The sequence below is a fragment of the Lethenteron reissneri genome, chromosome 66 (assembly GCF_015708825.2).
Source record: "Lethenteron reissneri isolate LAM-NWPU_2019-01 chromosome 66, ASM1570882v1, whole genome shotgun sequence".
Classification (NCBI taxonomy): Eukaryota; Metazoa; Chordata; class Hyperoartia; order Petromyzontiformes; family Petromyzontidae; genus Lethenteron; species Lethenteron reissneri.
This window is the reverse complement of record NC_083844.1, coordinates 3,721,746-3,735,603: the sequence shown is the minus strand read 5'-3', so window position 1 is coordinate 3,735,603 and position 13,858 is coordinate 3,721,746. Positions and strand designations below refer to the sequence as shown.

Genomic DNA, 13,858 nt, shown 5'->3' with positions numbered 1-13,858 from the left:
TCCAGCTCTATGGGTGGGGGAAAATGCGTGCGGGTGTGTTCATGTGAGGTGAGGTGCGGGGGGCGAGGGGTTGGCTCCGTTGCTTGGTGGTGGCGAGGTCGGGGATGGGGCGCCTGCCGAACGGCTTCGTGGCGGCGGCATCACACACTCACTCAATCACCCACCCACTCACCCACCCACTTACTACACCACTCATACACTTACTCATTCACTCACCGACTCACTCACTCAATCACTCACGCAATTATTCACTCACTCACCCACTCACTCACTTATTCACCAACTCTCACTCACCTATTCACTCACTCATGCACTTATTCACTAATTCACTCACCTACTAATTAACTGAAACCCAATCACCCACTCACCCACCCATATCAATCACTCACGCACCCACTCACTCACCCACACACTCAACCCAATCACTCACCCACCTACTCACTTGTTCAAGGCGGCCGTGTTTACTAAACTATAAACTAAACTCTTTTTTATTTGTAGCAGCTAAGGCCCACCGAGCTATGGAGCCTGGCTATCACAAATGATCGCAGCTCAACGAAGTGACTGATATCAGCATCATCATCATCACGTGGAAATTTATTGCAACCAAATACTCTAAACGCACGATTCTAAATGTGGAAGGATAAATCGGAGGATCCGCAGAAAAAATCCACGTGACCACATGGAAAAAGAGAGAGAACACACAAACTCCAGATATACAGCAGCAGGCATCGTCAGCGTCAGGATCAAATCCACAAACCTCCTGCGTACACGGCGAGGTAGTCAACATCTCTGGGTGGATTTCGGTCACGGTACGAGCGATGTTGAATTACGTGGAGAGTTTCAGTCGTGCCGCCCACTCCACTTTATTTTATCTTAGCACGCACGGATGGACGCACGGACGCACGCACGGACGCATGACCGCATGGACACACGCACGGACGCATGACCGCACACGGATGCACGCACGGACGGGCGACCGCACGGACGCACGCACGAACAGACGTATGCACGGACGGATGCACGACCGCACAGATGGACGCACGGACAGACGCACAGATGCGAGGCAAACACGTCCGACGTCTCCATCTTGTGCTCGCACTCAAAGGCGCTCATTGCCATGGCGATGAGCGGGGGCCATACTACTGCATAGCGCCGCACCGACTCACTCGTTTGACGGGGCTGAGTTGACCGGGAGAGGGGCAGGGGAGGCCCTCCCAGGTACTGGTTTAGAAAATCATCGTGGCCGGCATTGGCGGTGGTGGCCGTGTGCGGGAATTGAATCCGGGTCACCATGGTCCAGAGCGCGACGCAGCGGTAACCGCCACGCCACTCACGTGTGCACACACGCACACGCGCATGCGAGAGATGTTTCGCCCCCCCCCCTACTACAGTAGCAGCCCCATTTTTGTACTCCCACGTAAACCCCATGACAGTGTGTCGCTACGGTAACGGCGGCCATTTTAAACTCAAAGATGGTAGAATGTCGCGACAGTAACCATTTGAAACCCCATGAGTAGATTGTCGCTATGGTAATGGCGGCCATTTTAAACCCCAAGACGGTAGAATTTCGCCATGGTAACAGCGGCCATTTTAAATTGCACACCAGTAGATTGTCGCTACGGTAACCATTCATTACTCCACGACAGTAGACTGCACTATGGTAACGGCGACCATTTGAAAGCCCATGACAGTAGATAGTCGCTATGGTAACGGTGGCTATTTGAAACCCCATGACAGTAGAATGTTGCTACGGTAACGGCGGCCATTTTAAACCCCATGACAGTAGTCACTACGGTAACGGCGGCCATTTTAAACCCCATGACAGTAGAATGTTGCTACAGTGGCGGCCATTTTAACACCACAACAGTAGAATGTCGCTACGGTAACCATTTGAAACCACATGACAGTAGATAGTCGCTATGGTAACGGTGGCCATTTTAAACCACATGACAGTAGATTGTCGCTACGGTAACGGCGGCCATTTTAAACCCCATGACAGTAGATTGTCGCTAGGTAACGGTGGCCATTTTAAACCCTAAGATGTTAGAATGTCGTCACGGCCACGGCTGGCATTTTAACTCTGCTTTACTGCGGTCACTTCAACACCAAACAGACGCGTTAACTACACACACACTCACACACGCGTTAGCCATCGCAACGCTACTACAGTAGCCATTATAACTATTTTAACTATTGTGGTGATGTTGGTGGTGGTAGTGGTGGTTGTGGTGGTTGCAGTGGATGTGGCTGTGGTGATGGCGGTGGTTGTGGCAGTTGCGGTGATGGCGGTGGTTGTGGCGGTTGTGGTTGTGATGGTTGTGGTGGTCGCAGTGGATGTGGCTGTGGTGATGGCGGTGGTTGTGGCGGTGGTTGTGGTGGTTGTGGTGCTTGCGGTGATGGCTGCGGTGGTTCCAGCGGTGGTGGTGGCGGTTGTCATGGTGACATCTCCGCCCCTGCCCCCCACCCCTCCCCGCCGCTCTCTACTGAGCGAGCGAGTCGGTCGCTCTGATGGGGCCGAACCCCAGCGGCGTGCGGATGTTGCGTCGATCCTTCTCCGCCTCCAGCTCCTCGTCGTAGTGCTCTTCGTCGTCGTCCGCTCCACCACCTCCTCCTCCTCGCCCTCTCCCACCTCCACCTCGTCGTCCGCCACCGCCGCTGTAGCAGTCGCCCTCCTCCTCCTCCTCGTCGTCGACGTCGTTGTCGTCGCGAGCGAACTCCCCGTTGTCGCAGCCCACGCCGCTCTCGCTGCGGCCGTCTTCGTCGTCGTCGTCGTCGTCGTCCCCGGAGCGGCTCCCCCTGGCCGACAATGAGGGCCCAGGGCTGCCGCCGCCGCCGCCGTCGTCCGAACCGCCGGCGCTGCTGCCCCGCGGGCTGGAGGGGCGCGACACCGCCGGGGACGGGGGCACCGACGCGGGGCGGGGGTAGCGGAAGCCGGACGTCTGGTGTGGGTAGAGGTGGGAAGGGGTGGGGGGGGGGCAAGAGGAGGAGGTAGGAGACAAGAGGGAGGGGGGGGGGGTTGTACGTGGTCAGCGCACCGCACTATGAACCCGGCGACCCGAGTTCCAATCCCGCTGTTGGCCACCAACACTGGTGATGGGAGGGAGGGAGCGGAGGGGAGGGAGGGGAGGGAGGGAAGTGGAGGGAAGAAGGGAGGGAAGGAGTGGAGGGAGGGGAGGGATGGGAGAGATGGGAGGGGAGGTGAGGGAGGGGAGAGGAGGGAGGGAAGTCGAGGGAGAGAAGAAGGGAGGGAGGTAGTGGAGGGAGGGGAGGGGAGGGAGGGGAGTGGAGGGGGTGGAGGGAGGAGAGGGAAAGAGTGGAGGGAGAGAGGAAGGGGAGGGAGGGAAGTAGTGGAGGGAGTGGAGGGAGTGGAGGGAGGGAGAAGAGGAAGACTCACCTCCTCATACTCAGAGAGTTCGTACTTGAACTTGTCAGGAAACGCCTTGGCCAGGGCCATGTGTCGAGCGTGGGAATAATACTACACACACACAGACAAAGATTCCCTGTAAGCCTTGACAGACTGTTGGGGCAAGTGCTGTTAGCGAGCACACACATAGTGAGACACAGCTACACACAAGCAGAGTTACACACACAGCTACAAACACACAACTACACAAGAACAACCGCCATTCGCCACCAAGTGGCGGTGACATCACCACGATGCTTGTGCCAGGCTATGTGCACGTTGAGGCCACGTGAAGTGTCGAACGCCCACTGGCAAGAGGTCACGGGGCAGACCCAGGTGCCACGGGTCGACTGACTGAGATGACTGGCTGATGCACCACCTGTGCCCCCTACTGTGCCAACTTGCTGTGCTTTAGCCACCCGGTGTTCCGCTCGTTGTTGTGAGCGTCGCTCCTCCGCCCTCCGTTGTTGTTGGAGGGCGACTGCCTCCAACTGCCCAGTAGCGTCCTTCACGAGCCTCCTCCACAGAGGCCGATGGTGCCAGTCATCGGCAAGTCCACTCAGCTCCACATCCTCTTGGACCACATCACTCCATCTCTTCTCTAGCCCGTGCCGTGCCTGTTTAGCCCCCTCGATCCGGCCAAACAAAAGCTGTTTAGGCATGCCGTGGCTGGGTATGCGAGCTACATGACCCAGCCAACGCAGCCTTGCCTGCTGGAGGAGCTCACCTATTGGACTTTGTCCAGATCTTTCAAGGATTTGTGAGCTCCTCACACAATCCAGCCTGGTTAAACCCAGGATGAATCGTAAGCAGGCCAGCCTAAATGTTTCTAACCGGCGAAGATTAGGGGGGTCCACGTTTTGCAAGCTTAGAGAAGCCAGAGAATGAATGTGGCCGAGAAGACCTGAAGCTCTGTGTGGAGCGACAGACCAGATAGATTCCATACAGCATTACGCAAATGATGAAAATATAATGCCGTTCGACTGATTTGGAGTGAGACCTCTGCTGTCAAGCCAGAGCCGGTCATGAGCACACTGCCCAGGAATGGGAAACTCTCCACTCCCTCCACAACTGCCCCATCACCAATTGGGAGTTGTGGGGGTGGAGTGTCTGATGGTACAAAATACCCAGGCAGGTGCTTAGTTTTGGTGGGGCTGATGATAAGGCCCCACCTCTTAGTGGCATGCTCCATATTCAGCAGCACCATCTCCAACTCCTCCTCTGAGTGAGCAGCAATCACCAGATCATCGGCATACATAACATGGTTGACCAATAGGCAGCCGTCCCTTGACCACACCCGGGCATCAATCTGCCTCCCATTGTATCTGTACCAGATGGAAATTCCTCCAGTACAGCCATCGAAGGCGTCATGAACTACGTGGTTGAAATAGATTTTAAATAATGTGGGAGTCAGAAGACATCCCCGTCGCACCCCAAGGTGTACAGGGAATTGCTCCGACTCCCAGCTATGTAGTTTTACCCGGCCCACTCACCATCATGAAGGTCCTTAATGATCGTGAGCAGAGAGTCAGGGACTCCGAAAGCATGAAGAGCAACCCAGAGCCCAGGTCTACTGATGGTATCATAGGCCTTGACCAGGTCAATAAAGCAGAGATGTAGATCTTGTTGGAATTCGCTACACCTCTGCTGTAGTAGACAGACAGAAAATATGGCATCTGTGCAGGACTGCCCTTTCCTGAAACCACACCGGGGCTCCGCAAGCCTCTCCTCAGCGTGCCTGGCAAGGCGATGTTGAATAATCCTTGCCAGGACCTTTCCCGGCACACTGACGAGTGATATGCCCCTGTAGTTGTTACAGTCTGTGCGGTCCCCCCTTTTCCCCCTTCTTAAAGAGGGGGACCACCAGGGCATCCTTCCAATCCTGTGGAACCCGTCCACTGGTCCAGACTGTTATGATGCCATGTAGGGCAGTCTGTGCACAAACGCCACCTTCACTCAGCATTTCGCTTGGGAGATCATCTCTGCCCGGTGCCTTTCCTCGTCTCAGACTCTGGATCGCCTTCAGTACTTGCTGAACAGATGGCACCTCATCCAGCTACTCACAGAAAGTGAATACTTCTTCCAATATTTGAGGCACCGCAGCCTCAGTAGGGTAATCCCCGCTTTGCCCCATGATGTTTTCCAGGCTGAGGGATTTACCCTCCCCCAAGACCTCACAGAAATACTCAGCAAATCTGGGGTCGGAGATTGGATCACCGTTCTTTCACCTAATGATGGTGATAGGTGTGGCACGACAAGTAATTTTTTTGATGGAATTAAAGAGGGATTTGTGATCGCGGGCCACTGAGGCAGACTCCATCTCCTCAGCAACCTGTGACCACCACCCATCCTTGCAGCGCCTCACGGCTCTCTGACCCTCCGAGCGAAGGCTGCGGTAAGCCTCCTCATTCTCTGACGTGGGATGCTGTAGACGATGAGAGTGGGCCTGTCGCTTTTTCCCAACCAGCCTGAACACTTCCTCTGTCAGCCAGGGTTTCTCGGGAGGTCTGGACCGTGTACCCAAGGCAGCCATTTCAGTTGCATGAGCCAAAGTCCTAAACCTCGCCCATTTCCCCTCGACATCAGGAGGAATGGGAGACGATGCAAGCCTCAGCTGCAAGCTGTGATTAAATTATTGCTTGCAACTTTCATCAGCTAGCCGAGACCAGGCCGCTATAGGTTTGAATGGGGTCCTGGGCATACACCCACCATCGGAGTGGAAGAATGGCAGGCACATCTTACAGATGACAAGTCGATGGTCAGTGGACAGATCAACTCCATAGTAGGTCCTGGTGTCAAGGACATGGGCCTGCATCTGCTGTTCCGTCGCTATGTAGTCCAGCAGATGTTCTTGCTTGGACCCGCCATGCATCCATGATGTTGTGTGGATGGGCCGATGCCGGAACAGCTTGTTGGTAATTACAAGCCCATGGACTGCACAAAAGCCTAGCAGCCTCCTGCCGATGTCATTGAGCTGACCTGGCCCATGCCTTCCAATCACTCCAGACCAGGTGCCAGCATCATCACCAACTCGGGCATTGAAGTCACCCAACAAGATGACTGTATCCTGAGGGGCCACTTTAGCGAGCACCTGTGACAGGAGGTCATAGAAGGCATATGACTCTACGGCCTTGCCTGCATCCCTCCACGGCCGTTCGTCTTCAGTGGGGGCATAAGTAACCACGACCACCATTCCTCACCTCTGGTTGATGGGAAGGTGAGCCCACAGTAGCCTGGAGCTTACAGCTTTCCACACCTCAACACCACTCTCCCACGCCCCCTTCATTCTTTTGTTCAGAAGAAGAGCTACTCCCTGTTGTTTGGCAATCTCCTGCCCCGAGTAGAGGACTGTCCACCCCTCATGGTGGCAGGAGCTAGAGCCGGTCCACCGTCTGTCCAAAATACCACAGAGATCCAGGCGGTACTGGTCCAGCTCCCGACAGAAGAGTGGCAGCCTCTCCTCCGCGGTGAGCGTTCGAACATTACACGTGGCCACACACAGTGGCTTTTTGCTGTTTCTGGAAGAACCCCGAGGGTAAGGATTCAGTCTCCTGGCTCCGCCAAATGGGGTTTGGCCAGGAAACGTCATAGACGCCTGTTCCCCCAGGGACAGTGGTAAATTGATTGAAGGTGGAGGGGTTACCAGCCCCTCACACCCATCCAGAGCCCCCTCCGGCCGCTGTGGTGGCTACAAACGCCACGAGGGGAATGGCCAACCGCAATTGGCCCTCCCCCCATGGCACTGCCCACCACAGCGTTGCCGTCCGGCCCCAATGAGGAGCTAGACAAACACAGCTACTCACACGGCTACACACAGACACATATGTAGTGCCATAAGAGGGGCCACTGTGCCAGCCCAAGAGAGGAGGGGCTGCTGGGGGCTCTGGGATCCTAGGCAGCTAAGCCCTCGGCACCAGGCGCTAGGATTCCAGGCACCCCAGACAGTTAAGCCCCTTGGCGCCACCAACGGGGGGGGGGGGGGGGGGCTGTGTGTGCTCTGTGGGACATCTGGGGGCGCACACAACCCCACCCCTCGTTGGGGACGAGGCATAAAAGGGCAGCTCCCTGGACGATCGGGGCAGTCACAGCTCAAGACCCAAGACCCGCCAGCCAGCCAGCTTAGGACCCTGTACCCCCTCGTCCCGCTTGTCCTTGTAAGGGCCGGGATGCTGTGGGGGCCAGTGGTGGGATTCTGGGACTCCCGGCTCTACGTCCTTGTAAGGGCGAGTTCCGTGGAAGCCAGAGTCCAATTAGCCTCCCCTAGGGTAATTGTAGCCGGAGGACCCCAGAGCGTAGCCAGAGTAGTGTATCTAGGCTGTGTACCTAGGCTGTGTACCTAAGCTGTAACAGAGTATCAGGACTGTTGGAGTGTTGTATTGTAATAAAGAAGTTACCTCTACAAGTGTCTCCGGAACCCATTACACATACACAACGACACACACAGAGTTACACACACAGTAACACAAATACAGCTACACACACAGCTACACACAGACACATACACAACGACACACAGTAACACAAATACAGCTACATGCAACACAACTACACACACAGAGTTACACAACCACAGCTACACACACACAGTTAGGTAGATACAGACACAGTTACATCGACACAAACTGGTATCTACCAAACCTCCCCTACCACCCCTCCCCCTACCCGAGCATGGCTCCCTCCGTCTACCCCCTCCGTCTAACCCCCCTCCATCGACCCCCTCCGTGTACCCCCTCCATGTACCCCTTCTGTCTACCCCCCCCCCTCCGTCGATCCCCTCCATGTACCCCCTCCATCTGTCTACCCCCTCTGCCTACCCCCCCTGGTGTACCCCCTCCATCTACCCTCCCTCCACTCCCCCCCCGTGTACCTTGCCCAGCTGTACCCCCTGGTGTACCCCCTCGGTCTACCCCCTCTAACGGTGTACCCCCTCTGCTCCCCCCCCCCCCCCGTGTACCTTGCCCAGGTATCTCCAGTCCAGTAGGTCCGACAGTCACTTGCGGTGCGGTTGTGCTGGATGATCCGCTGTACCCCCTCGTGTACCCCCTTGTGTACCCCCTAGGTCTACCCCCTAGGTGTACCCCCTAAGTCTACCCCCTAGGTCTACCCCCTAGGTCTACCCCCTCTACCCGTGTACCCTTCCACCCCTCTCCCCGTGTACCTTGCCCAGGTATCTCCAGTCGAGCAGGTCGGACAGACGCTCGGTGCGGTTGCGCTGGATGATTCGCTGCCGCCGCGTCTGCTGCGAGAAGCTGTAGAGGAAGGACGTGAGCTGGTTGCACGACTCGTCCGCAGAGCGGTAGCGGCGGTCCAGGATGTAGATGCCTGGCGGGAGGCAGGGGGGGGCAAGGGGGGAGGGGGGAGGGGGGGAGGGGGGGCAAGGGGGGGCAAGGGGGGGGCAAGGAGGGGGGCAAGGGGAGGCAATGGGGGGCAAGGGGGGGAAAGGGGGGGCAAGGAGGGGGATGGGGGGGCAAGGGGGGGGCAAGAAGGGGGGGCAAGGGGGGGCAGGGGGGGGACAAGGGGGAGGGCAAGGGGAGAGGGGGGGCAAGGGGGGGCAAGGGGGGGGCAAGGAGAGGGGCGGGGGGGGAGGGGGGAGCAAGGGGGGGCAAGGAGGGGGGCAAGGGGGGAAAGGGGGGGCAAGAAGGGGGGGCAAGGAGGGGGGCAAGGGGGGACAGGGGAGGTTTGTGAGCAGCTGAGTTGGTGTGGGTTGAAGAACTGATGTCTGTGTGTTAGTGTGTAAGTGTCAGTGTGTTTGTGTGTTAGTGTGTGGGTGTTAGTGTGTGTGTTAGTGTGTGTGTGTACACCCAGGATCCCATTCCAACCAAAAGTGGCCTGGTCTCAGTTAGCTGATGAAAGTTGCAAGCGAGAATTTCATCATCGCTTGCAGCTGGGGTTGGCATCGTCCCCCACTCCACCTGATGTCGAGGGGAAATGGGCGAGGTTTAAGACTGTGACTCATGCAGCTGCAATGGCTGCTTTGGGTACGCGGTCCAGACCTCCCCAGAAACCCTGGCTGACAGAGGAGGTGTTCAGGTTAATTGAGAAAAAGCGTCAGGCCCACTCTCATCGCCTACAGCATCCCACGTCAGAGAATGAGGAGGTTTACCGCAGACTTCGCTCAGAAGTTCGGAGAGCCGTAAGGCGCTGTAAGGATGGGTGGTGGTCGCGAGTTGCTGAGGAGATGGAGTCTGCCTCAGTGGCCCGTGATCACAAATCACTATTTAACTCCATCAAAAAAGTAACCTGCAGCGCCACACCTATTACCATCATTAGAGGAAAAAACGGTGATCCAATCTCCGACCCACAGGAACAGGTTTGCAGATTTGCTGAGCATTTCTGTGAGGTCCTGGGGGAGGGAAATTCTCTCAGCCAGGAAAACATCATGGCACAAAGTGGTGATAACCCTGCTGAGGCTGCAGTGCCTCAAATATTGGAAGAGGTCACCCCCTGTGAGTGGCTGGCTGAGGTGCCAGCTGTTGAGGAAGTACTGAGGGCGATCCGGAGTCTGAGACCAGGGAAGGCATCGGGCAGAGATGATCTCCCAAGCGAAATGCTGAGGGAGGGTGGCGTTTGTGCACAGACTGCCCTATATGACATCATAACAACAGTCTGGACCACTGGACGGGTTCCGCAGGACTGGAAGGATGCCCTGGTGGTTCCCCTCTTTAAGAAGGGGGACCGTACCGACTGTAACAACTACAGGGGCATCTCACTCCTCAGTGTGCCGGGTAAGGTCCTGGCAAGGATTATTCAACATCGCCTTGCTAGGCACGCTGAGGAGAGGCTTGCGGAGCCCCAATGCGGTTTCAGGAAAGGGCGGTCCTGCACAGATGCCATATTTTCTGTCCGTCTGCTACAGCAGAGGTGTAGGGAATTCCAAAAAGACCTACATCTCTGCTTTATTGACCTGGTCAAGGCCTATGATACCATCAGTAGGCCTGGGCTCTGGGTTGTTCTTCGTGCTTTCGGAGTCCCTGACCCTCTGCTCACGATCATTAAGGACCTTCATGATGGTGAGCGGGCCCGGGTAAAACTACGTGGCCGGGAGTCGGAGCCTTTCCCTGTACACCTTGGGGTGCGACAGGGATGTCCTCTGGCTCCCACATTATTTAACATCTATTTTGACCGCGTAGTTCGTGAAGCCTTCAATAGCTGTACCGGGGGAATTTCCATTTGGTACAGATATAATGGGAGGCTGATCGACGCCCGGGTGCGATCAAGGGATGGCTCCCTATTGGTCAACCACGTTATGTATGCCGATGATTTGGTAATAGCTGCTCACTCAGAGGAGGAGTTGGAGACGCTGCTGCTGAGACTGGAGCGTGCCACTAAGAGGTGGGGCCTTACCATCAGCCCCACCAAAACTAAGCACCTGCCTGGGTATTTTGTACCATCGGACACTCCACCCCCACAACTCCCAATTGGTGATGGGGCAGTTGTGGAGAGAGTGGAGAGTTTCCCATACCTGGGCAGTGTGCTTATGACCGGCTCCAGTCTATCAGCAGAGGTCTCACTCCGAATCAGTCGAGCGGCAATATCTTTTCATCGGTTGCGTAACGCTGTGTGGAAGCTACCTGGTCTGTCGCTCCGCACGAAGCTTCAGGTCTTCTCGGCCACGGTCATTCCCTCCCTTCTCTACGCTTGCGAGACGTGGACCCCCCTGGTGGAGCATCTTCGCCGGTTGGAAACATTTAGGCTGGCCTGCCTACGATCCATCCTGGGTTTAACCAGGCTGGATTGTGTGAGGAGCTCACAAATCCTTGAAAGATCTGGGCAAAGTCCCATCAGTGAGCTCCTCCGGCAGGCAAGGCTGCGTTGGCTGGGTCATGTAGCCCGCATGCCCAGCCACCGCATGCCTAAACAGCTTTTGTTCGGCCGGATCGAGGGGGCTAGACGGGCGCGGCACGGGCTGGAGAAGAGATGGAGTGATATGGTACAGGAGGACGTGGAGCTGAGTGGACTTGCCGATGACTGGTACCAGCGGTGTCAAGATCGGCCTCAGTGGAGGAGGCTCGTGAAGGACGCTACTGGGCAGTTGGAGGCAGTCGCCCTCCAACAACAACGGAGGGCGGAGGAGCGACGCTCACAACAACGAGCGGAGCGCCGGGTGGCTAAAGCACAGCAAGTTGGCACAGTAGGGGGCACAGGTGGTGCATCAGCCAGTCATCTCGGTCATCTCGGTCAGTCGACCCGTGGCACCTGCTGGGTCTGCCCCGTGACCTCCTGCCAGCGGGCTTTCGACACTTCACGTGGCCTCAAGGTGCACTTGGCCTGGCACAAGCATCGTGGTGACGTCACCGCCACTTAGTGGCGAATGGCGGTTGTTGTTGTTGTTGTTGTGTTAGTGTGTGGGGAGCGGTGGTGTAGTGATTAGCGCTACGCTGCACTACGAACCTGGCGACACGGGTTCTATTCCCGCTGACGGCTAACACCAGTGATGATTATGTGGTGCCACAGCGACGGGGCCGCTCTGCCGAGCCAGGGAGCCGCCCGGCTTCCACCACCGCACTGCCCCCCATCACCCCCCCCCCCACATAAGCACGCACCCGCACCCACGTAGGGCCTCGTGGTCGGGTCACCTACCCTGAGTTTTCACCCGAGGGCCCCCTCGGGGGGTTACCCCACGGTTTCTCAGGGCCAGGGAATTGGACAGGACCCTTCCCAGGCCAAGTAACACTGCGGCGCCGTGGGCGGATTTGAGATCGCACTGACCACGGCGAGCTCAGAGAGCCCCGCAGTTAGAAACGCATACAAACACAAACACGGGTCAGCAAGGCGGATAGCTGGGATCAGGACCCGGGGCTACTGATTGCTCAAAAGGTCAAAGGCCGGCGGGATCGCAAAAGGGCGGGAAATCCTAGGCTCAGGATTGGTCGAGAGACCAAGGCGGTCGGGACGGGGGCACCTAGCCTTTGATGTGGATAGTTTAAAAGAAAACGCAGGGGCAGTAGGGGGTCTCTTCTTCTGGAGTTTGGACACGGAGTCAGCGACAAGGGAGTCATCGGGTGAGCCGCTAGATTGTCCGCAGGACGATCTGAGCGCCGCAAGGTCACCAAGAACTACAGACGGTATCGTATTACGCGCCTTACAACACCTCAGAGCGGAGAGTAGGATCCGTAGGAGAGGGTTAGTTCGGGGTAAGGACGAGGAGGAAAGCGGTTTAACAGAGAGTGCAGCATAGAATAGGGCTGCACGCCACCAGAGAGTGGGTTAGAAGTGCCTTGCTGGCCCGCACACACACACGGGTGGCTCGGTGGGTTAACAAGGGCTAATAAAATCTCGAGCGTAGTAACAAAACCGTGTTGTTGGGTGTTTTTGAACGTGGTATTAGCGTGCACTGCATTCGCGGGTGTGTGGTCGTTGTATGCGTAAAGGCCGTGGTCTCTGTACGATTGTGCGGGTACGTAGGTGTGTGTGTTAACGCCCGGGGAGAGCACTTTTGTGTGTTGGCGTGCCTACGCAGCCGTGTGAGAGGAGAATCGTCCTTGTACGATACTTGTGTTGACGTGCACGCGCGAAGTGCGGGAGGGGACGAGTCGTTGTGTCGGCGTGTGCCCCGCTTGCGTGTGCTCGTTACTTGCGTAAAGTGCGGCGCGGTGGTGGGTCCCTGACCCCCAACCCCGCGGCTCGAGCGCGTAATCGGCTGCGCATTGTTGTACGGTTTGTCTCGCGCGCACGGCGGCGGCAACTTGAGTCGTTGTGTCGGCGTGTGCCCCGCTTGCGTGTGCTCGTTACTTGCGTAAGCTCTTGGCGTGCGTAATCGGCGTACCCCAGGTGCGCGATCGTAACGTGAGCGGCCAGCGCGGCGCAGAGCGGCGCAAGAGTGGGTATCGCGTGTGGAGCTGTATGTGTGTGCGCGCACGTTCACGACGTGTGTAATACAGGTGCGCGACCCTAACGTGAGTGGTCAGTGTTGGGTGAGTGCCGTGCAGAGCTGTGTGTGGGTGTGCGCGTACGTAATTAACCATGCCTGCTACGCGGACCCGCGGTGGAGGGGAATCCTCGGGCGACGGCTCCCACACCATGGGTGAGGGAACCTAGCAGCGGTTCGCTTAGCAGCGGGGGGGCGCTTGATGATGTTAGCCCGGCCGTTAGCATTATCGAGGGAGGGATCTCGGGGGCTAGCGACCCCCACAAATTGGTGTCGGAAGCGGTACGGACCCCCGCGTTACCTCACGCTAAAATAAGACTAATATTTACCGGCCGGGGGGCCCCTTCGTGGAAGGCATTCGCCCGCAATCTCTTAGGGGCCAAGGAAATTAATGGATGGACGGACGCGCAGGCAGTACGTCAACTTAATATGAATCTTGATGGGCGGGCAGTCGATTTTGTAGAAGCGTTACCCGCGAGCGCACAGACACAGCTAGAGGAGCTGATGCGCCGACTCGATCAGCGTTTTGGCACGCGTGACGAGGAGGAAGCAAAATCGGCCTTAGAGGCGCGCCGTCGCCAACCTGG

General features: G+C 57.1%; 2 protein-coding genes across 2 annotated transcripts in view; both read right to left on the bottom strand.

Moving 5' to 3' along the window:
* Positions 1 to 13,858, bottom strand: part of LOC133359975 (uncharacterized) — a 341,563-nt gene that overhangs the window by 68,748 nt on the left and 258,957 nt on the right. The gene's annotated exons all lie outside the window — the stretch shown is intronic.
* Positions 566 to 13,858, bottom strand: part of LOC133359921 (glycogen [starch] synthase, muscle-like) — a 52,633-nt gene continuing 39,340 nt past the window's right edge. The window contains exons 8-11 of the mRNA XM_061578481.1: positions 13,136 to 13,146; positions 8,562 to 8,725; positions 3,395 to 3,475; positions 566 to 2,939 (exon numbers count right to left, since the gene is read on the bottom strand). Of these exons, the coding sequence (XP_061434465.1) occupies positions 2,481 to 2,939; positions 3,395 to 3,475; positions 8,562 to 8,725; positions 13,136 to 13,146 (715 nt within the window). The 3' untranslated portion in view covers positions 566 to 2,480. The remainder of the gene's footprint in view (positions 2,940 to 3,394; positions 3,476 to 8,561; positions 8,726 to 13,135; positions 13,147 to 13,858) is intronic.